Source organism: Erithacus rubecula (genome assembly GCF_903797595.1).
Source record: "Erithacus rubecula genome assembly, chromosome: 12".
NCBI lineage: Eukaryota > Metazoa > Chordata > Aves > Passeriformes > Muscicapidae > Erithacus > Erithacus rubecula.
In genome coordinates this window covers 9,110,951-9,133,613 of record NC_136664.1, presented here as the reverse complement: position 1 = coordinate 9,133,613, position 22,663 = coordinate 9,110,951, and the positions used below count along the sequence as shown (strand labels likewise).

The following is a 22,663-nucleotide window of genomic DNA, read 5'->3' as shown; positions in this document are numbered from 1 at the left end:
GCAGGCTGGAACTGGCATCCTGCCTGTAAAGGTTTCTCACTCATAAAGACCAGGATCCAATTCCCATGACAGGGTCAGGCAGTGGCTGGATGAGATCCTTTGGAGAGGACCACGGCTCAAACATCCATGCAATAGATGCTTGTAGGAGATGCAATGTGCAATTCTCCACAGGCATTTCCAGGAGAAAAGTAAGGTGAGGAAAAGCCACATTGTAGCAATACAGGGGCTCTTCTGCTGAAGACACCTGAAAATTTTGGTGTTATTCTAGAAAACGTATCACAGCTTAAACATTAAAGACCACAAGAGGACACTATGGTGCCACTTACCTTCAAAGTTTATTTACTTTAAGGAACTTCTGCTTCACTTGTAAAATTACTTATAACTGCCTTTGATACATGGAATAGCCATTTCTACAAAAAAAAAAATCTTAATCTCAGCTTTAGAAACTGAAAAGTTGCTCAGTCTGTGAGACACCATTTCTTTCCTACTCACCCAGGCACTGCACATTCACATAAGAACAGCTGCATCAAGGATTTCTACAACAAACTTGTTAAACATGGCAGTAGTTTTTAGTGTAGAATTAACATGCTGGAAAAAATAATAGTCTGTGGATCAATTTTCAGATCAGTTACATTTTTTGCATAGGTAGATTTGTCATAGTCTATTTAATTTGTAATAAAGAGCTGAGAGAAGAAACTGAGCACAGGCCTAGACAAGATTCTTGAGATGCTGAGTTTATCTACAGGAGGAAACTCAGGAAGATTAATTCAAATCCAAATCCAAAGCTGTATTAAACTTTTTTCAAATGTTTGTATTCCAGACTAAAAAGATCTTTTTAATTGTGTGATGAAACTTGTATTAGCTTCAGTTTTAATCTCTTTACTTTGTTTCTCATCAACAACCCTCAGGGGAACTTGAATTCTTGTTTCCTGGGCTTTATATTTTCCTTTAATTGCAGAATCGACAAAAGGAATGTTTTATGAAAACAGATAGACCAGGTGCTGAGAAAGGACTTCAGAGGAAAATACCCATTATACAGAGGAAAGAATCATCTTAATGGAGTTTAAAAAACAATCTGGGGAAAAGCAACAGCAAAAGAGCAAAATTAAGTGCCCTCTTATTTGAGTTCTGATTGTTAGGGCCAGACCCTTAATTAGAAGCAGCAAAAGTTTTCTGTTGTAAGATAAATGTTGAACTTTGTTTACTTAGCTTTTTTTTTTTCCCCTCCACTATTTGTTGTGTCATGACAGAAACAACTGAACCAAGTCCAAAACGTCTCTGAGGTCACAATTTTTGGAAAGAAGTTTTTGTTTTGGCTCTTGCATGGCAAAAAATAAAAAAAATTAAAAAAATATATAAATTTTAAAAAAAGGTCACGATGAAGTTATAAATAAACATGAAAGTTAGTGAGGAACTTTTTCCATTTCTCTGGTGTCAGAAGATTTTAAAAAAGATAATTATAATAACAGTAAATAACCATTCCCATGTCAAGTTGTTCTATGTACATGTAAGGTTTCTAGGTAAGATAGCAAGACAAAAAATCAAGACCAGATTAAAAAAAAAAAAAAAGAAGGAAGGAAAAAAAAAGGTCATTTTTGAACCAATTAAGTCTTCCAGAACAGTCCAAGCAGGGTTATCTAGGATCACAGTCTGTACTGAAAAAGGTTCAGCATATCAACTAAAATACTGCTCTAGGTCTGCAAATTGAATCCAACAAATCTTAAGAGCAAATGAAAGCCACTATTAGTGGGAAGAATCTTCTGGTTATTTAATTATTTTGTAGTTTAAACAAGTTGCATTTTCAGAATTTGAAGCAATTTGATCATTTCCATATGTATAAATCCAGAGAAGAGCAAACACAACTGCTGCTTTCAAACAGCAAATGGAAGAAATCCAAGTTGCTGCAGTCTCACTCTGCTGTTTCACTCCTCCCTAACAATGGTTAACCATCACTGACACCATCAGCACAAACTCGTCCCTTGAAGGAGAAGTTTCCTGCAAGACCAGCTCACTGAACACAGCTTATACAAAAGGCAGTGCTGTCTAAGGAACAGGGGAGAGAAGCTGCAGCCAAGGACAGAGCAGAGCAGCAGCCACAGCTGGCTCTGGCATGGGCTGCTGGGCCACTGCTCCTCACTCCAGAGCTGTCATTGGGATGCTGCTGGGAGCCAGGAAAGCAGTTTTTCTCAGGCTGCCCAAGGACAAGAAATTCTAACAATGATTAAACACCTGCTGGAGACAGAGATGTGATGTTTTGCAGAAAGCATGTTTTCAAAGAGGTGTTGCCTTCTTGGAACAGTGAGCCTTTTCTCTTCTATATGGCACGAACTACCCTATATAAGTGTAGTGTTTCTTTAAATAAAAGCTCTCTTTTGCTTTCCCATTAAGTGAAGAACTCTGTTGCATTATTCTTTTCACTTCTCTCCTCTAGCTTAAATGCAACACAGAACAGGAGGGGGATGCAACACTTGGCTTTGCAAAGCTGACTCTGTGGTGCAGGTGCCCACTGAACCTTAGGTGTAAAAACAACCAAGTTCATAAACTCATATTAATATAGGTGGTTAGACACAATGTTTGCTGACCTTGCAAAAGAGAAGTATGCTGGCATGTTGCTTGAGCAGCTCCATGACATGCAAGAAGGAATGTAAGCACAGCTGAATAGTTTGTGTCCAATGTAAAACATGCAGGAGTCTTCTGTGCCCCAGACAAGTCACCTGCTGGGTGTAAGTTTGGTACAGGAACTGAAGTGCTCAGATTTTAGGTGACAGAACTGTCATGTGTGTCAGACCAGCAGCAGATTTTGGGAGGTTTGGTTTCTAGCATCACCACTTGCCCAGATGAGACAACTCAGAACTGAAGTTTTTTATTTCTGTGGATGCTACAGTCCATTAGTCAGGAAAAGGATATACTGGGGGAAGGGCCCTGGCACCAGCCTTTTAGAACCAAATCAATAGTCTGCATCAATATTATGCCTGTAGTTCTTGGCTGTTCATATCACATATGTAAAACCATGAGCCTTTGATTGTTTTAGATGCCTTCAACTTTGGGTCTTCTGAAAATCAGCCTAAGGTGCTCCATAGTACATAGATCTTGATATTTACAGAAAAGTAATAAGTATTTCAGAATTCATGTTAGCACAACTCATTATTTAGAAGAGGTAAGTCATGACTTGCATTGTTTCATTTGGCAGCCAACAAAGGTTATTACAAAGTTTGTATCTCAGTTATATCTGGTACTTCACTGTTACCAGCAGCCATAATAGAATCTGTCGGCTGAACTCGAATGCATCCGAATTACCAATGCAAATGGTTGTCATTAACTGGGGCAGGGCAGAGGCACTCAGTTGCAGCATGAATCATCCTCCCATTGGGAGGCAGAAAACAGAGTACAATCACTTTGTGCTTGGGTTGTTACAAATGCAGAGTTGTGAGTACTACAAGTTGCTGTCAGGGCTGGAGACCTGAGTCACCTTCACCAGAATGAAGGGTCACTAGCTTTTCTGAGAGCAGTCACAGCCATATTTTACTTTATTTTACTTTTGAATTTAATTTCTAAAAAGGTGCCTTTCTACCGTGTTTCAACCTTTCTATCAAGTTGTGTGGTTTTGATCATTTAGGAAAAATAAATTAGCTGCATCTATTAAAGAAGCTAGATAACATGAATAATCAGTGCACAAGACATCTGTTGATTTTGCCTTCTGATTTTGTTTGACACAAGCAGCTTATTTGAAGCATTCTGAATAAACATTATAACTGGTAATGGAAAAGAGGCTTCTAGGTCAGGACACATCTGTGAGAAGTGCTGTGAGGCAGAGTGTGTCCTAACCCTGCCTTGTTCTCCATGCCTTGACAGCTTGAGCAGGGATTTGAGCAGGTAACACTGTCCTCATGGACCCACTGCAGTGACTGATCCCTCCCCATGGGCTTGGAGGGGTTTAGCAGTATCTGGAATTAATGAGGCTGACTGCCTACATCCAGGATTAAACCTATTTGAGTTTCTCCTGCCTGCCATGGAAGGGGCATCCCTTCCCTCTGTTATCGACCCAGATATGATATCAGCTCATGGTACTCTTTCTCCTGCAGGGGTCCATGGTTCTTTCAGGGTCTCATGGGCCTCTGAACATCCACACTGCTTTGTGGGACTACACCAGTATTGTTGCACAATTTTAAACAATATTTTATTGAAATTTCATGTCTGTGTTTTGCCACGAGGTTACAAATTACTCATTGCACAAGCAGTCAACAAATAAGTGCAATACATTGTGGATAAGGCAAGTCATATAAAAGTATTTTATGTATCTTTAAGAAAATGAATATATATTTTTAGTTCATGCTATAGTATGGGAAGGTAAAACAGTAAAAATTAGCAGGCAGTAATTGACAACACAGTATAAAGAAAACAGCTGGAAGGAATAAAGAAGCATGTTGCATTTTGTGTAATGAAACAAATATCAGTTCTGAGAAAAGATGGCAGATTTCCAACGGCTTATGAATCAGACATTTGCCCTATTGATTTCATCATTTTACCAATAAAACATGTTCTGAGGACAGTCAAGCAATGTCTGGGAGGCCAAACTTCTGAATCAGTAATTCCTTTTTCTACATACATATCCAGGATCTGTATTTATTGAGAAATTATTCTTTAAAAATTGGCTTATATGCAACTAGATGGTTTCACATGATTTGTAGAATTTGGTAACGTACTGGAGTATAATTAGACTATATTTATCAAGGAGACCATCTTATGAAAAGAATTAATGAGCTTAATTTTGAAGCTATAAAAAAACAGGGTCCTTCCAGAAGCCCTACTTGTACACAGAGTGCAGAAATGGATGGAAGGAACAGTCTCAAATTCCTCTAGAAAAAAGCTACTGTGCTGTTTTTCCATCCTATTCTTGCTCAGCCTTCCGTTTTGGTTGTTAAATACTTTGTGTGTTTACAAATACTTTCCTTAGATCAATTACAGGGCTTTTATTCTACACTAGGGCTAAATTCTGTAGATGTCATATCAGTAAATAAAAATTAGTATCATAAAATCACAATTAACAGCAAGTATCATGGGAAAGCATTTACCAGCAAGCACTGGGAACTGGCCATACAAAGATGTGGTACTGCCATCTTATAATTTAATAATGAATCTCAGTATATTTGACTAAAATGTCAGTTTTGAGCCTATGAAGAACAGGCCTATCTCAATATATGCTCTTCTCTGCAACAGGAGCTTCTAACCTTGTGCATTTCAAAGCGTATTCTGAAGGCCAAAACAGCAGATATATAATAAAAATATCTCTGTCTAATCTCATATCTATGAATCCACTGGCCATGGTTCTGCCTCCACCCTGCAGTAACTGACCAGTTGCCCACTCTCCTGGTCAGGGTTTGAAAATAAGAGTTTAGTACTGCAGAATGGGTCCCTAAAGTTACTTAGGCATGCAGTTCAAGCTGGAGTACGCTTGTCACTCATCTTGTCATCTTAAAAAACAAAAAACCCCAAGGAAACAAAAAAGCACTTCACTCCAAATGGCAGGGGATGGTCTTCTCTGATTAAGCCATCAACTACTTACTAATAGAAGTTGTATGATTTAACAAGACATAATATTTGAAAGTTTCTTGGCATAGATGTCTTAATCACAATCTCTATTTCCTGTGTGGAACTGCTGATTCTGTACTCCAGTATTTATTCCACAATATGGGTACCAAAACCATGTATCAAATATTAAAGAATTTATTCTTTAAATGTGAATATTTTCCATTAACAGTGTTGATCCTGGCCTAGCCAAGATGATACAGAATTTATCACTTAAATTCTAGATTCTTTTGCTACATAATTTATCATTTACGTGATTTTTCAAGTATGCAGGTGAATTTACAGAAATTGTGTTTAAAATTTGTTATAGTTTTCCCCTAACAAATCACAGAAAGATGAATAGTTGCTTTGCAGAGCACTGCATAAATATCTTTCTAGACTCCATAGATCTTATGGTATGTAATACAGCATTAAATATGCTACAAGTGTCAGACTAAAAGGTTGTGCCACAGAAGGGAATCCAAAGGACCTGGATGGCTGGAGCTGAGGCTTACGTAGGTCTAGGCGACAGGAATTTTGTGCTTCTTCCAGAATTTCACTTTCACCTACGTCCATTTCTCCAGAAATGTTCCGCACCTGCAAAAATTCAAAGGTTGTCCCTGAAAGCCAGATGGGCACAACAGCAAAAAGCTTTATGCAGCTAGCAAATTTAATGCTATTTCAAGTTACCCAACTCAAACTGTATAGCAATATCATTATTCTGCTGTTTGCACTCCTATGAAACACTTCCCAGAACTCAGCACAGAAACTTTACAGGGAAGAGTCACAGGACTGATGTTCTTTGCCTTGGCTCTCTCCACACATGGAGCAAGAAACTCCTGAGCTTTCTTTCCTGAAGTGAGCTCACACTCTCAAGACAGAGCTCCAACATTACTTATTTAGAAGGGAAAAAAAAATACTAAATCCCACAGATTGGTTAGCTGTGATGCATTTGAGCCTCTTCATAATGTCAGTCTGCCACACAATGAAGTCAGTATTATGTAGATATTTTGGCAGTTTAACTGGAATAGTACAAATTTCCCTGATTTCTCTTCATCCAACATGCCCAGAAAAGACAAGTCGAAGAAGGGTCACTGTGAAATATCTGTTGTCTGTGTAATATCTGCTTACCTATCCCTGTAAATAGAGCAGTAGGAGACAAGCAGTCTGGAGGTTTCAGCAGAGGGATTTGTAAAAGTTGCCATTGAGGGGCCCTAGTCTTATCCAGTCTCCTTCCCTCCTCTCCTCCCTCATCCTTCTGGATTAACTTCTACCATTTACACTTAAAGCTCATTGTGATCTACTTGTTATGTTTATGGCTTGTTAGTGATCTGTCCATGGCAGAAGCCTTTTGAACAGCAGCCCAATCCCATGACAAGAATTAAATTGATTTGCAGGAGTCAACATTCCTTCCTGCCCCAGCGAACACGGCCAGACTGTGATGCTGGTACATCCGCAGCTTCTCCAAACCATGAAGTGATTCCATTTGGAAGTCACTGATGTGTGTTTATCAGATTACTGCAGAGAGAAAAACTTCCAAAGAGCTTTGTCTGCTCTCTCTCATTTTCCTTTATGCTGCTAACACTCTCTTACCATCTTGGTTTCTTTCCCAGCGTTTGGATTTAGTGAATTAGGTGCTTACATTCCCTCATATCTCTCTCATTGAGCAAAAAAAAAAAAAAAAAAAAAAAAACCTCCAAAACAAAACACATTAAATGAAAGAAAAACAAAGAAAAAACCCACCCAAAAAATAAACAACAAAACACCAACAGTTCCTCTTTCCTTCTTAGTAAGAATCAAGATTCAGTTTGGATTTTAATCTTACCTTTTCTACTTCCCTGAAGACACGGAGAAAGTTCTCTCTTAAGACTCCTTTCAGTTCAGTTTCATTCCATCCTCTTCTAAGAAGTTCCTCTATCAAAGAAGGGTATTTAGAGACATCTTCCAATCCCTCAGGAAAGCTGTTGGCAAGAGTCACATGAGAACATTCAACACACATCACTGACAAATTGGAGGAAACGTTTTTTAATTAGTGTTTTGCACATATTGACTTTTGAAGTGAGCTCACTTTGGACCCAATTCTTCCTCTGAGAATTCAGCTGACAAACAGAAACAGAACTGGGACACACCAAAGGGCTTTTCCTTCACATAGGACCCAATAAACAGAGCACGACTGGAATTAAATGCACTTCTATAGAGGCAAAAAACCAGCATGGGAGGATATTAGAACAAAAGGGGGGAAAATAACCAGAAATCCAAGTGTGTATGTTAATCCACACTTTCCATCTGGCATTTAGAGCAAGAGGAAACAGCTGCATCTCAGATGAATTTGGGGCAATCCACTCATGTAACTGAGAACAAAAGGAAACCTAAAAACATATTATGAGCTCTGGAGTTGCAGGCAATTTTGTGAACTCTGTTGTTTACAAAGTACTTTGGGAAAAAAAAACCCCAAAAACAATTAGAATAATAATATTTGTTTTAATTAAGCCAATTTTTTAGGCAGTGGAAAGAAACCTATTCAGAGCCCTCTACTAAAGAAATTATAAAAAGCAAAAGTGATCTATGCCTTGTGCTAATTATTTTCAGAATAAAAAGAGTTTTGAAATAAAAAGCTGCAAAAAGCAAAACCTGCATTCAACAGCTGTTTTTAATTGTATTTCCATGAGACTTTGACATTGTTTTGAGATAACTAATATTTTGTTACTTTTTCTGTTCCATGAAGGTATGATGATAAGCATATCTCAATAAAATCTGTGGCATTACTAGCAGGATTTAGACTCCACCACCAATTTAACTGATGGTCTTTGAGAAAATGCATGTGATAAAATGTGTCCTTCTGTTGCAAACTGTGTTTTTATTTTGAGCATTACAGTTTCAGAGCTATGATATCATGGGAGCTGACACAATGGGTTTGTGTTTGTGCTTTACAGGTGGGAGCCTGACTCTGACTTTCATTCCCAAGCAAACCTGACTCCAGGAGAAAAAGAAAAAAGGGAAAGGAGATAATGCTTTAAAAGAAAGATAAAGAGAAAAAAAAAAAAGTTTAGGGTTGCAGCAGGAAATGCCACCCATTCTGCCTTTATTTCCTGGGTTGTAACTGCAGTAGTCCAGGAGTGAGGAGAGGTTTTGTGGCAGGCTGCTCACCAGGCTCTGCTTGCCTCAAACACTTCCCAGCCCCAAAAGCAGGAGTGGTTTCACAGCACACAAACTCTTTGGGCTTTCCCCAAGGATAGTGCAGGAAAGAGTTTTGCAGCATCTCTCCAGACTGAACCATTTACCACATAAAGGTTGAGGCAGCTTTTCTGTCATATATCTGTGGCTTTTGGAAAAAACAACCTCTGTCACTGGTTTTGTATCCACAAGCCACCAGCTAGAACACACAGCTTCAGAGTTCACAGGGCATGAGGATCCATTTCTACATTTGTAGCACTGCTTCATGCAGTTCTAAAAAGGAATCATTGTGCTCTTCTTTCTTAAAATTTGGTTTAGTGCTCATTAGAAGATAATATGATACCAGTGTTTTTAGTATGCCTTCTTTTTTTATCCCTTAAATGAATCAAAACCCACATAATTTAGGGAGCAGATGTCAATGTACAACTTTACCAACCGTTCCACTCCATCATAGTCACCACCAATTCCTATTGATTCTGAGCCTGCAATCTCCTTTATATGGTCAAAATGATCTGAAAGAAAATATCAAGAAAAGAACATCTAAGCATCTAGGAGAAAATAAATGTTACAGTTCACACATATTGGCTCTAGGTAACAGCTCTCCTTAATCGTGGGTTCTTGAACAAACCCTTTTTAAAAAAAGTCAAAAGACACCCCAACAGGCATCAACCTTTAAAATAACAGCTACACTGATGAAATGCAAACAAGGAAAGGGACCAGCACATTCATTCCTAGCAGGTAGCCCCATTATACCAATAGAGTTTTCATTATCCACTGCATACCTATGTTTCCCACTCCTAATTACAAAGGCTTAAGGTGTTTTCCAGAAAGAAACAACTACTTTGGTTGTTGGCTCTGTTTGTGAGTGTTGTGTCCTTCAGCTACACACACAGCTTGTACATCTTGTTATTGTTTAATGAGTGTTAGCTGAAAAAGTCTCTAGAGCTGGGCTAAGCTGTGGATGGAATAAACAAGCAGTGTAATTTACATGACTTTGAAAATTATGCATGCACCAAGATATTAATATAATTTATACGAATTTGTAGAACCCACAAAAACTACAGTGTATTAACATCAAACCTGCAAGGGTGGAAATATTAACAACTTTTCTGCCACAGGCCAGTACATCTGCATTGAAAGTCACCATGATAATTCCCCTGTTCTTTTTCTGAAAGATATAAAGAGACAGGTGACGAGTGAGCACTCCTGCCCTGCAAACTTCTTGGGCATGTTATGTAGAATCTTCTATGCTCACCCATCAGTGGGAACAGCAACACTTAGTCAAAGTTCAGATGGCAACACAAGGCTTTGGCTCCCTGCCCTTTTCCCTTGTCCCATGTAGACTGAATCAGCCAAAGTGCAGTGACTACATCAAACAAACTCAACTAGAATTATAAAGTATTTGCAAACACTTCATTTTTTTAGTCAAAGGTTAAACACAACCCGAAGAAAATGTCTCAGAAGCAATTGTAAGCTCAAGGATCTGCTTCTAAATCAAATGCAGGGATGAGGAGGTGAAAAGTAAACATCATGACTTAAATGCACGTTTGCTGCAGCCCACACAAACATTACCATTAAACAAAAAACAAAATCCCCAAGAAGCAAAACCATCAAATTCCTTCATCCAGAAACAAACCCAAGAACCATATCACTCACCAGTTCCTGGAGGATATCATCAGGAACATTTCTGGAGTGATTGCAAACAGAAAATGCCGAGGAGTGGCTGAAAATGACTGGTGCTTTTGAGATACTGAGTGCAGCTTTTGCTGTGGAGTATGAGGTGTGAGATAAATCTATCAGCATACCTAGGCGATTCATCTCCTTTACCACTTCCTACAACAGATGTACAGACAGCAGTGTCAGTATTAAGTTTCCTGAAAGGAAGCCATTTAGCTGGTGTATGTAAACAGACAGATTAATTCTGCAGCTGCCAGCTAGTCATAAACATGCTGTGCCTGTATTGGTTTCTGTGTACTTATTAATTCATTTGTGATTTATTCACTCAAAATTAGCCAGCATGCCACCACATGCTCAAAACTTAGAAAACTTAGTCAATCTAAAAAATGTCATTTGGAGTGTTATTCACATCTTACTGCTTGCACATACGAATTCATACATCTAATCTGTATTAAAACAATTCAATTAAATTTAACATTTATTTTACCCTAAGAAATGTCATAGAGAATTTAGCTTGAATAAATCCTGATCATCTATCAACTATCAAGAACTTCCAGTAATTAATTTTTAATGACAATTTGCTTTTGGAAAGATAAGGCCAGAAGTGGTTAGTTGCATGACAGATTGTCTAGATTAGCATTTGAAAGAGATCCTTACTTGGCCAAATGCAGTCAGACCAGTAACACTGGGATAAAAGTTGTGTATTCCTTTAGATGATGATTCAGACCTTAAAAAGGGGAGTAAGGGAGGAGAAACATCATATGATTCTGGAGAATACAGTATTAGCAGCTGAAAACTTACACTACACACAAGAAAAATTATTACAATGTCACAGAGCCAAATGTGGGGATAATGAGCTACATAACGGTATCTTGTTCAGGCAGTGCTTTTTATATTCATAATTGCTCTCAGGTTCACTAATGTTGATGTTTGTGAAGGAAGTTAAGACAAGCAAACTGTCAAGTGTCTGAATTATGATCATAATAAGCACTGTATAATGGATGCAATCTCCCACTATACAAATGGCAAATGCTTTACCTCTAAAACCTTTCACCTTGACTTGCTTCAAAGTCTTTCACAGGATAAGCTTGTGTTGAATCCACAGTTTTACCATGCAGCTGCCCTCCTTTGCACTAGGCAGTCACACAAAAACATGCACAATAGTTACCAAGGAGTGTTGCAGGTGTGTGTTAAAGTCATGTAACGAACACCCAAGTCATAGTACATCCTCAGTGCTGCCAGGCTGCTGTCAATGGAGTGGCCACCTTCTATTCCAATCAAACATGCAATCTTGCTACTGTTAGAGATACCTGGAAAATGCAAAGGGAGATAATTCCAAAGTAATTCCATGACAGGTAAGAAGCCAGCACTACTGAGCAGCAATTGTTTGTGTAAATTGCAAGCAATAATAAAGCCATTTTCATAGAATTGGAGCTTGCAGAGTACATGTTTATATGGCAAGTTTTCTCATGACTGCAGTGGACCAGGGCTGTGCACAGTCAGCAGCTGTGGTTCAGAGGAAATGTTGAAGTTACTCTTTAAAGCAGGATAGCTTGCCTGCTTGAATCTCTCTGTACATACCTCCTACAATCACATTTTTTAAAATGCTTTTACAAGAAGGAGCATCACCTTGGGAAGTCGTCACAAGTTCCAGCTCATCATAGCTGTTACACATCCTCTTGACAACATCAATTTGCTCTAAGGTCAGGCGCACAGCATCCTTGTTCTGAGCGCTGCAAAGAACATACACTGACCAAAACTGAAAGAGACATCAACAAGTAAACCAGGGAACTTGTGTTTTAACTTGGAAACTTCTGTTTGCTTGTAGTTCAGGAGCACAGACAAAAATAACTTCCTGCAGTTTACAAGGAAGTTGCCACTCTAGCTTTTTCCCCAAAGAAAGAGTTATGATGCATATGAGCACCACTCCAGGCATGATACACTCAGCTAGTCCACAGTACATGCAGGAAAGCAGATATTATCTTCCTTAATTTATATATCACAAAGCAAATGCTGCTGTTTTGACTAAGAGTATCTGAATTATAAAACCCAAGCTTTTGAAACACAGCTTTCATGAAAGAGGGTTTGTGGCTTTTCAGTTTTATTATTTTTTTAAATTTTACAACATAAAGGATCAAAGTCAGGGCTAGGAGTATTTTTGTGGCTGGGAAGGAAGCAAATGTAGAAATATGGTCTGAGCCTCAGCACCACAGCAGTACATACCTGAGCTCCCACATAACCAGCCTGAAGTTTCACCAGGTTTGTGTGAGTCTTGTTGATTTCTTTTATGCTGACTCTGCTGAGTCTATTTTGGTAAAGTATTCTCAGCTGCAGTGCAAAGTCATTGTGGCTAAAATAGAAAACAAACAATGCTTATCATAGAAATAAGTTGTTCTCTTTCTAACCCAGGTGTAATTTCTTCCACTGTTTGCAGTCCCTTAGACCATTAATTGCCAGCAATCCTTGCATCAATAGATGCCTGAAAGTCTCTCTTCTGCCCTTTCTGCTTCTCACCCACCCCACCAGCCAGCAGGTTGAGGGTGTACAGCAAGTTGGGAGTGGACACAGCTGAGACAGCTGATCCCAGCTGGCCAAAGGGATATTCCAGACCAGTTGGGTCATGCTCAGCATATGAAGTTGGGGAGAAGAAGGAAGGCAGGGGACATTCAGAATCACAGTGTTTATCTTTCCCAGAAAATGTTGTGTGTGATGGAGCCCTGCTTCCTGAGGATGGCTGAACACCTTAGTCATGGGAATACTGAACTAATTCTTTGTTTTGCTTTGTTTATGCCTGTTTTTGCTTTCTTTATTAGGCTGTCTTTGTCTCAACTCACAAGTTTTCTCACTTTTCTGATCCTCTCCCTCATCCCATCCCCCATTGTGTGGGGCTCAGTTGCCAGCTGGGGTTAAACCATGACACCTAATCAGAAAATCTCAACAGTATTTAGATTAACACAATCTTACTTTAAGTACCCTCTGAACCAAAATTCCTTCCCAATGTATCACTGCAACAGTAGCTCAGTGCTATCTATGTGCCCGTAACAGCTCATGTCTCTGTTAATCTACACACACTTCAGCATTTCCTCCTCACTTGGAAGGACTCACAAAGAGAGTTTAATTGAATATATTTCATATACCCGTCGATCAAACGTGCATCTTGCATCAGCTCAATAGCTCTTTCTCTCATTGATTTCTCACAGTTGAATGGCACAATAGCAGAAAAGAACATCAGCAGCCACAACAGCTTTGCCATATTTCTCTTCATTTCCATTTTCCAGTGGAAAAAGTGCTGGAGCACAGGGATACCACAATTGCTCACTGATGACAATGAAACAGCAGAATTTCCAGTCTGCAGAGGCTGTAGGCTTAATAGAGTAGAATGCCCCTCCTTCTGATAAGGCTGGTGTGAGTTCTGGAGGAGGAATGAAAAAAACCCAAAGAAATAATAGGAAAAAGAAGGGAAGATAGCATTGGAAACTCTGAAACTAGTACATTCTCCCAAAGATTTTAGGGACTGTGGTTGTTGTGCTCTTGCACATATGACCTCTCCTTAAACTCTGCTGCTGCCACCAGCTCAGTGCTGAAGAGAACCAACTGCTCAGCCAGAGCTGGTGGGCTGAGCCTGCTGCACCCTGGGCTCACACCTCCCAAAAAACAGCTTCCAAAGCAGCAGAAGATGATAGTATTTTCATGATGTTAACTTGCTTGTTCTCTTTCTGTGGGAAACTCCCACTGACATGAACACTGAAACTGTTTTCTGAGAAAGTTGAGAAGTGAGCTGCTTCTGAGTAAACTGTCTTCTTAAAACACACAGAACATCAGATGGGATGAAAGGAACAGTGATTGCTAGAAACACAACCATCCTCAAAATCCTTCCTCCAATAGCAGTACAGTCTTAGAATAGAACTTTTTGTTCCATAAATATGCATCAGAAATTGTTGTGGGACCCAAAAACTTTAGTGTCACAACACTTCCACAAAACAGAAAGATTAGCGAGCAGAGTTGTTTCTTTTCTGTTCTATGGCAACCATATGGATTTCCCCCAAATGTTAAAGCACAAATACAGACTTACCCTTTTACCACAAATGCACACTTTGTTACCACAGGGCGAAAAATCTTGGTATCTCTTATCTAGAAAATGTTAAATTTGTTAGTGGAGCTCAGCATGCTAAATGTTAAAAAGAAAAGGTCAAAAGACTGCTGGAGCAGAAGAATTCTGACAAGTTAGTACCACAAAGGCGAATTAGTTTCTGCAGGCATGTTTTGGTTGTAAATTCCTCAAGCCAAAATACAGCACAGATCTGCAGCTTGAATCTCTAGAACTCTTCCAGATCCTGGCAAAAGGACTCTAAAGGAAAAACTAAGATTTTAGAGCTTATTGTCTGCTCTGACCTCATATGCATATAGAAGTTCATGTAATGTGTCAGTTCAAACTGCTTAATAAGAAAGTAGCAAACTTTGTTCGCACAATAAAACTGTTTTGAGGCTATAAAAACTGGCACACACTATAGATTTTGGTCCAAATATTTACAATTATTTCCTGAATTCAACAGCAATTTTCAGGAATATTTTTCAGCAGGAACTAAGTGTTCTTCCAGTGGTTTGACTGCCAAAATAAATTTTTTTAATGTGTACAATACCAGATCTCTTTTCTGTGTATATGTAAAAAAACGCAATTCCTTGTAGCTACAAGAATTTTCTATAGATTTGCTATATCAAAGTATCCTCTCAGTTTCATGCAAAATACTCTTTAAGAGTAAGACTCGTTTGTCTTTGAAACTGTTTAGATGTAAAAAGACTCATAATTAAAGCATCATTCAGAGATCAGTACTTGAAAATTGAAGGAGTATTGCAAGCACTACACCAAATTAAGAACGTGGCATATTAGCATCCCTATTTAAACAACATTTAAAATACAAAACCCACTCAGCTTTTTACCATGCTGACTGAGCAGAGTTGCGAAGTGGAAGCTGAAATAAGATTTATAGCTTTACTTTTGTTTATCTAGAGGCTCCTTGGAGCAGTTACCTGCTTCAGATACTGCAGCCGAGTCGAAATCCACATCCCGCTGTGTTGGATACACAGCTAGAGCTTGGCACTGGATCTGCTTGGCATCACAGCAGCAGGCAAGAAACCTCCTCTGTCTCTTTAGCTCGTGTCACAGGCTGCACACACAACAGGCATTTGGAAGTTGCCACTTTCTGAGATGTAAGGTCTGTGTGTGAGCTTCCAGCTCAGCTACACCCCCGTGGGAGCCCCACAAGGCTTTTGCTGTGCCTTGCTAAAAACCCAGCATTTCCTCCCTCTCGTGGCAGCCTGGCTGTGCAGTCCACAATGCCTCTGTTCACTAGCAGATGATGTGTTAAAATCACTGTACTGTTCTGAAAGAGGTGCCTCTGACCACAGAATAATTTAGGTTGGAAGGGGTCATCTAGTCCAGCCAGCTGGTCCCAGGTGAGGTAACTCCATAGTTAGATCAGGTTGCTCAGGATCTCACTCGGTGGGAGTTTTGATATCTGCCATGAAATAGATCATGCAACCTTGTTGGTCCCTGTTCCAGTGCTTGCCTGTTCACATTGAGTAGACTTAAGCCAGTAAATATCTACCTCTTGTTACTATAACTCATGTACTTTATTCAGAACCTACAGTGCAATTGTGTTATATTCATAGAGGTCAAAACAGTCACAAGCTACTGATGATCTTTCCAAAAATAATTATGTCTTTGAAACTACTGTAGCTTTTCACTCCCTTTCAAACATGAAAGTTCAGAAAAAAAGAAATATATGCAAAACTCTGATGCTAGAGTTTCACAAGGGATGAGGTTTGCTTATCATAATTTTTATTTCTCTTCATATTTTGTACTGGAAAACAAAAGGGTGTCATGCTTTTGTTTATGATTCCATTGTGGAGAAATGACCAAGTCTCATGAACAAATCTCCCACAGACCTGTTGTGCAAGTTGTGTCTTAAGTGGAACACATATTTTTCTTCAATCCTCTAGTTCCTACTAACTGGAAAACTTAAACAGAAGCCCCCACATGCCTGAGAATTCTGCTTCACATTACTAATTTGACAAACTTCACTTATAAATATTTACTATCCACTTCTGTGGTCTAGAGAACCCTAAATAATACAAGTGAAGTAACAAGAGAAAAGACAAATATTTTCTCTTTCTAATCTGAAGTTTGATCCAGGCAAGAGCCATTATTATGCCTATGATAGAAAACTGCCTTTCATATTTCAAGTAAAGCAGCAATTGTCAGGTTCAGATTCCTTTTCCATTTCTAGTCTAGTTCTAGCCCATATATCACTGTTAATTTTAAACTTCTCAAATTCTCATCTCTGTCTTCCAGAGTAAGTAAATATCACTTAATAATCATTACTTGCAATTTATTTTTTCCTGTTTTCTGAAATTTCTCTCCTTGCAAAGTCAAGATAAATATTTGATCTGATTTCTACCTAAAACTCTGTTTTTGCATGCCTGCAGAATATCTCACCAACTCTTTGTTCAACAACAGTTTTTGCAGAGCCACTGAGAACCTTCTTGAGCTTTTAACAGCTGACCTCTTTCCAGATTCAGAACAGATTTTTAAAGCTGCTAAATGCCAAATGCTTCCTTTGGCTCACAGTTTCTTGTATAATTTTGTTCCAATAGCCCTGGATTAGTGTTAGCTGCCTGTGTGTTATTATTCTTGCAATGTGGCATTTGTGATGTACATCCTTCCTGCAGAGTTCATCTGGCAGGGCTGGTCTCTTAATAAATATCCCAAGAGCAATCTTGATTGTCCAGAATGTTGTTACCCAGCTGTCTGTCCCTGATGACAGCTATCCCTATGGTTATACCATGTTATGTTCACCTCACACATACTTTGGAGCAAGCTGAGAAGCCATAAAAGAGCTGCAGCACTCACACTCAGATCAGCTGCTGTCAGGGAGCAGAGGGTTAACATTATGTGTTGGAACTACTTTTCCTGTTAGGAAGGTTTGTTCCAGTCCAGAGCATCTTCATTAATTTCAGTACTTACACATCCAAACCACTGATAGTTTTTATCAGAACAGATTGAACTATAGATGACTACAGCTGGGAAAGGAGGACTTTGTACATGCAGATGCCTATTGCAGCAGTCATTTTTAACTGCAATTCTGTTTCCTATAAAGTTCTTCTACCAGCTCCTGGCATCAACCAGACTACATAATAGCACTTCAGCATTTGGGATGGATATAGTTTTGTGTGTGAATCAGCTTTAAAACCCCCTTGCAATTGCTTAGGGACAAGCCACATTAACAGAGTATTGTAAGTCCTGCTTATCAAGTATTCAAACTTGCTGTCTTGCTTCTGTGTGTAGATTGCAAACTCCAGGGCAGTCAGTTTGGCATCTCTTGAGTGTAGGTATCAGTGTTTTAATTAGAAACTGTTACAACACATTAGGAAGAGGAAATCCTGTGTACTGGGATTTCACTTTGCATAAAAATAGCAATACAGGCAGACTTCACTATTGCAAACTGAGTTCCATCTGTTTCTTCTCCTCATCTCAGCATTAGTTTCTGGTCCTAAAATGAAGGTGGGGGTGGTGATGGGAGGTTCTTTGGTAATTTTAATCTGTTTAAATCAGCATGGTTGCAACTTATTTCTTAGATGAGGCCTTATGAGAAAATCTTGGGAGATCAAAGAGGTTAAAAACCAAATCAGTAAAATCTTTCTGCTTCCAGTTTCACTACTAATTCACTACTGAGCTGAAGGCAGCTCAGAGGATTCCATGCACTCTCAGGACATGAACATACAGAACATCAGCTGTCAGCAGTTACCAAACACAAAAGAAACAGGAAGTACAAAGATAAGTTTTGCTCTTCACAGAGAAAAGATTTCATGAAGCACATCAAGATATGACCAAAGCTATTTAGAAGGAATCTAGAGCTGAATATTGCTTATAGCTGAAAGCAAATAGACCATAATGAATGCAGATACCTTTCAGGATGAGCACAAATTAGTACTATTCTGATACTCATCAATGTGCCTTGTCAACAAGTTTTTCCAAAAATACCAAAGTGGCTGTGAGTTCTCCTGGCTCAATACTCTGACAGAATTAATTTCTGTATTTTCTTGGAAAGAAAGAGGGAATGCAGCGGTGGGGAAAAAAATAGCTGCAATAAGCTTATCTAGTAATTTCTATTGTGTTTATTTTAAAATATCAGTAATATTTACAATTGATAATGCCCAAATAGCAAAGCAAACCAAGCAAAGCCTCTGTTTGTTTAGTTATACATTTGTTCTACAAAGGTATCAGGTATCCAGTTTAACTCTTTTGATTCAAGCAAGGTGAAAGTTCTTGCCACAAAGTGGAAGGATCTTCCCCATTAAAATAATGCATAGTCTGTGATCTGATGACAGATTGCTAATTGGCAGGACTGGAGACGACTTCTGAGAACCAGGATACAAACTAGCTTGCTTCAGATGTGTGGACTCCTTAATTTGGAGGTTGTTCCCCCCACCCAAAGGAATAAAAAGAAAAATCTTTTCTGAAAGGCAGTTGAAGAGGTCACGAAAGCCTCAAGGACAACAGAAGTTGTTGCCTACTCAGTTTGAGAATTTTATCTGAAAAGGCTTCCAGAAACACTTAAAAAAGAAAAAAACAAAAACAAAAACAAAATAACTTTCCTGTTTAAAAGCAGAATTCTCAAAGCTGTATTTCTGCCACTTCCCACATAATTTTGGTATCAATGAGAAAATCCAGTTTAGAGCAAGTCTACTTGGCTTCTGGTTTGCTACCTAATAATGGGTCTATATTTTTAAATTTGTGATTCAAAGGCTTCGCTTTGAGTTTTGGAGGGATGCCTAAAAATTGTCATCCTTGCCTGATGTGTTGATGGTATCCAGGTAATCCTTGGGCAAGGCCTGATGTCTTATTCATTCCTATGTTTATGAGTAGAAGCTCTCAACCACCTTTAACTGCAAGCTTGTCAGCACATGCTAGGATGTTAGAAGAGTGTAGGTTCTTATACCAGCTTCTGAAGCTCTTCATTAGCAATTCTGAAAGGCTTAAGAAATTACTTCTCTTTGCAATGTATCTGCAAACAGCTGTGCTGGGCACATGTACAGGTAGTTTATTTTCCTGCCTCAGGAGCATTACGAAGCTAAATAGAACATGTAAATAAATTGACTGGTTGTGTCTCTTGTTCAGACCACATTGAACAAACTGGAAACTAAGTAAAGTTGCTCATTCAGTCTGTCAGAGACTTTCAGAAAAATCTAGAATTTGCTGCAATTGTTTTAAGTTAGCTTCCTCAGAATCTGATATAAAGCACAATCAGATGCTCTTAAACATTCACAGCTGTGTGCAAGTAAGAGATCCCAAGTATAATTTTTTTTTAAACAAAAGTGTTAAAAAGCTTCCAAGCACTTTTGTCTTATCACCCGAGGATCTATTATTTCTGAGGTGTTTTTCACAGCATATTGTGATACTTAAGAAGAGGTTTGTTTAATTGAGAAATTTGGCAGGTAATTTCAATGAGCCAGTAGATAGAAATTTGCTGCTTTTCTTTTGGAAAGAAAAGCAATGAGAGCAAATCACCATGGAAACTTTTTACTAAGGTGGTACTAAAGAGCAGCATGTACACTTACATCTCTCCTTTTGTAACAGGCAGCATTTTGTGATACAGTCTGGAGTGACTGAGTAAAAGGGCTATTTGCACAGCAAGTCAGCAGGACTTTCCCAGAACTGTTGCAGGATTTTGTCATGCTGCAGAGCTGGCCAGTTGACAGCACATCTTGTTACACATAGAAAAGGGTTAAGAGATGGACAAGTGATCTTACCCAAATGGTTTAGTAAAGTCAAGTTGATACACACAGAGGAAAAACAGATTTGTGAACTGGCCTTAAATCAGTTTATCACAGTGAGAAGTGAACTAATTGTCCTCATGTTGTCGTAGAATGATCTGGTTTTCAAATCACGGTGGGCTCACAGACTCCACTGAAGCTGTGGCATCTCCTGACCTTCCTCCACACAGCACCAGGACTGGCACTGCACAGGGCAGCTGCACCTTTCCAGGGGACATTGTGCTTCTGGCTTCCACTGCAGGGATGTGCCAGACTCTGCACTGGAATCTGACTGTCCTTTGTGTAGAGGCACATGTGTATTTACAAATATGTCACATTAGGACCCAGATCAAGACAGCTTGTTCTTCTGTGTTAAGGCCAAATGGTGAGAGATCACTCACATCACTTTGTCTCCTCTGAGTTCACAGAAGAGCTGTGCACAAAACCACAGGAGCACACAGGAAGAGATACATTGTCTTGAATCTGTTGACATAAGCCAGAATATGCTCCTTATTCCCTACAGAGCACTAAACAAGTATCTACAAGCATCCTGTTTTGAGGTTTATTATGGTTTTGACATATTCCTGTCCTAGTTTTATATGTGTCAGCCAATGTTGTATGCCAAACAATCTTCTCTTTTTTTTAATTCCAAAATAATTTCTGTTAGAACCAAAATCATTATTCTTTACTCAGTTGGTTGGTCATAAATAAAAAACAAACTTTGTTAAACAATTTTACCTGCCTTATCAAAAATTATACAGCAGAATAAAGTTTTGGAACACTGTGGATACAATGTTTTTGTCTATTTAAATGAAGTTGTTTTATTTTTATTTTAAATTCTAGGTAAGTCAAAAGGAATTTGTAGGATATTTGTAACCAGTTACCCGTCCAGGAAGAATGACACAGAAAAGTCATGTGAGAACTTAATGGCCAGAGTGAGATACATAAATTCAATTCTGATCATTCACTGAAGAGACTCAAATGTTTTAGCTCACAAAAGGTGAAAGGATTTACTTACTCTGGCCCTGGGAGTTTTGTACTTGCTGCAGAACTCCATCATAGCTCCTTCATGAGCAAGAGTACCCCATACAGCTCAGCTTGGGGCCTGGTGGACATACAACCTCTAGGGGGATGCAGGTTTCAGTTCCTTTAGGAGCTATCTAGATGCAATTCAGGAAAAGGATTATGTGGAGTTGGAAAGGAATTGAATCTAGACTCTAATTTTTGGGGACAAATATACAGAGCTCCTGCCTCTCTTGGGGTCATACTTCAGGAGGGATGGCCAGTGCACCTTCCCTTTCCACTTGGGATCATAAGTGGAAAGGGTTGGTGTGAGCCAAGTACAAAGATTTCTGACCTTTGTCTTGTTTCCTGGTTGAATCAAGGTAACTCACCAGTCAGCCTAAAGGGCTTTTCAGCCTGAATCAGCCTTTCAAAAAGCACTAAGAGCTGCTGAACCTGAAGCCACAAACAGGCTTTTGATCTGGGTATTTGTTTTTCTTCAAATGGATCTGAATCTGAGATGTAACCCACATTCTCCAGAGAGACAGAAAAGTGTGACACTAAGGTTCTTGCTTGCTGTTAAGCTTCAGTGCCCTCCTTCCACTCAAAAGTCAAGAGGTTTTGAGAGCTAATGCACAAGTATCAAAAAGCTGAACCATGATTATCAAAACAGTAGGAGTGGTTTGCAACATGCCGGATATTCAGTCCAATTAGGAGCTGAAGCACCCATTAGCAATCAGAAAATGGACAAATTAGTTTGTACCTACACAAGCTAAAAATGTTACCATTTAAATACTACTATTTAATGTTTTGGGTTTTTTTCCCCCCACCCTTCTTCTTGGCATTGACATTCTACTCTGGGATGGCAAATTTGTTCATGGAGGTCCAGTACTATCCTCTCTCAACAAGAAACATCTGATGCCTGTTTATTCAGGGATGAAAATTCAATGCTTTTAGCCCAAATCAACTCAAAAGCAACAGTATCTGGCTCCCAGTCCATTCCTGATCTTGATCATCAGTGATGACTGTCAGACTTCTGCTTTTTTTTCCTCTTACAGAGATTATCCAGTGTCCTTTTGCTGTGTCTTCCCGCTCATGTTCAAATATTTGTTGTCTTCATCCAAGAAGCAACAGAGTCTCTAAAGAACAGCAGAATTTTTACAACTGAGATATTTCATGCAGCTCAATCCACAGGGTATTAATTGTTTCTGGTTTCCAGATGAAACACTGTGAATTTTAAAATTCCACACATAATGTTCCCAGCAAATCAGACATTACAGGTTCACTTGCTAATTATGTTCCTGTACTTATTCAAGTGACTTGATCTTGTCCTGCTAGTTGGACTAATGAACAGGTCTTATGGCTTTGATAATTTCACTTCTGACTGTATTTGCATTGGCAATTCTCAGGGAAAAGAGATTTCTCACTGTCA

The 22,663-nt window shown here is 38.9% G+C and overlaps 1 protein-coding gene across 2 annotated transcripts; it reads right to left on the bottom strand.

The window, feature by feature from the left end:
- Positions 1–4,492: 4,492 nt before the first annotated feature.
- LOC306806986 (dipeptidase 2-like) lies at positions 4,493–15,748 on the bottom strand. Of its 2 annotated transcripts, XM_079316171.1 has the most exons (11): positions 15,445–15,748; positions 13,554–13,828; positions 12,640–12,766; positions 12,046–12,175; positions 11,585–11,726; positions 11,074–11,143; positions 10,396–10,572; positions 9,820–9,907; positions 9,176–9,251; positions 7,391–7,526; positions 4,493–6,162 (listed from the first exon to the last, which is right to left on the bottom strand). In XM_079316171.1, exons 1-11 carry the CDS (start codon positions 15,478–15,480, stop codon positions 5,977–5,979), a joined length of 1,443 nt encoding a protein of 480 aa, XP_079172297.1. In that variant the 5' UTR covers positions 15,481–15,748; the 3' UTR covers positions 4,493–5,976. The 2 variants fall into 2 exon arrangements, with proteins under 2 accessions (XP_079172297.1, XP_079172298.1); XM_079316172.1 differs by lacking the exon at positions 15,445–15,748 and having other exon boundaries at positions 12,046–12,149; positions 13,554–13,691.
- Between the last annotated feature and the right edge of the window lie 6,915 nt (positions 15,749–22,663).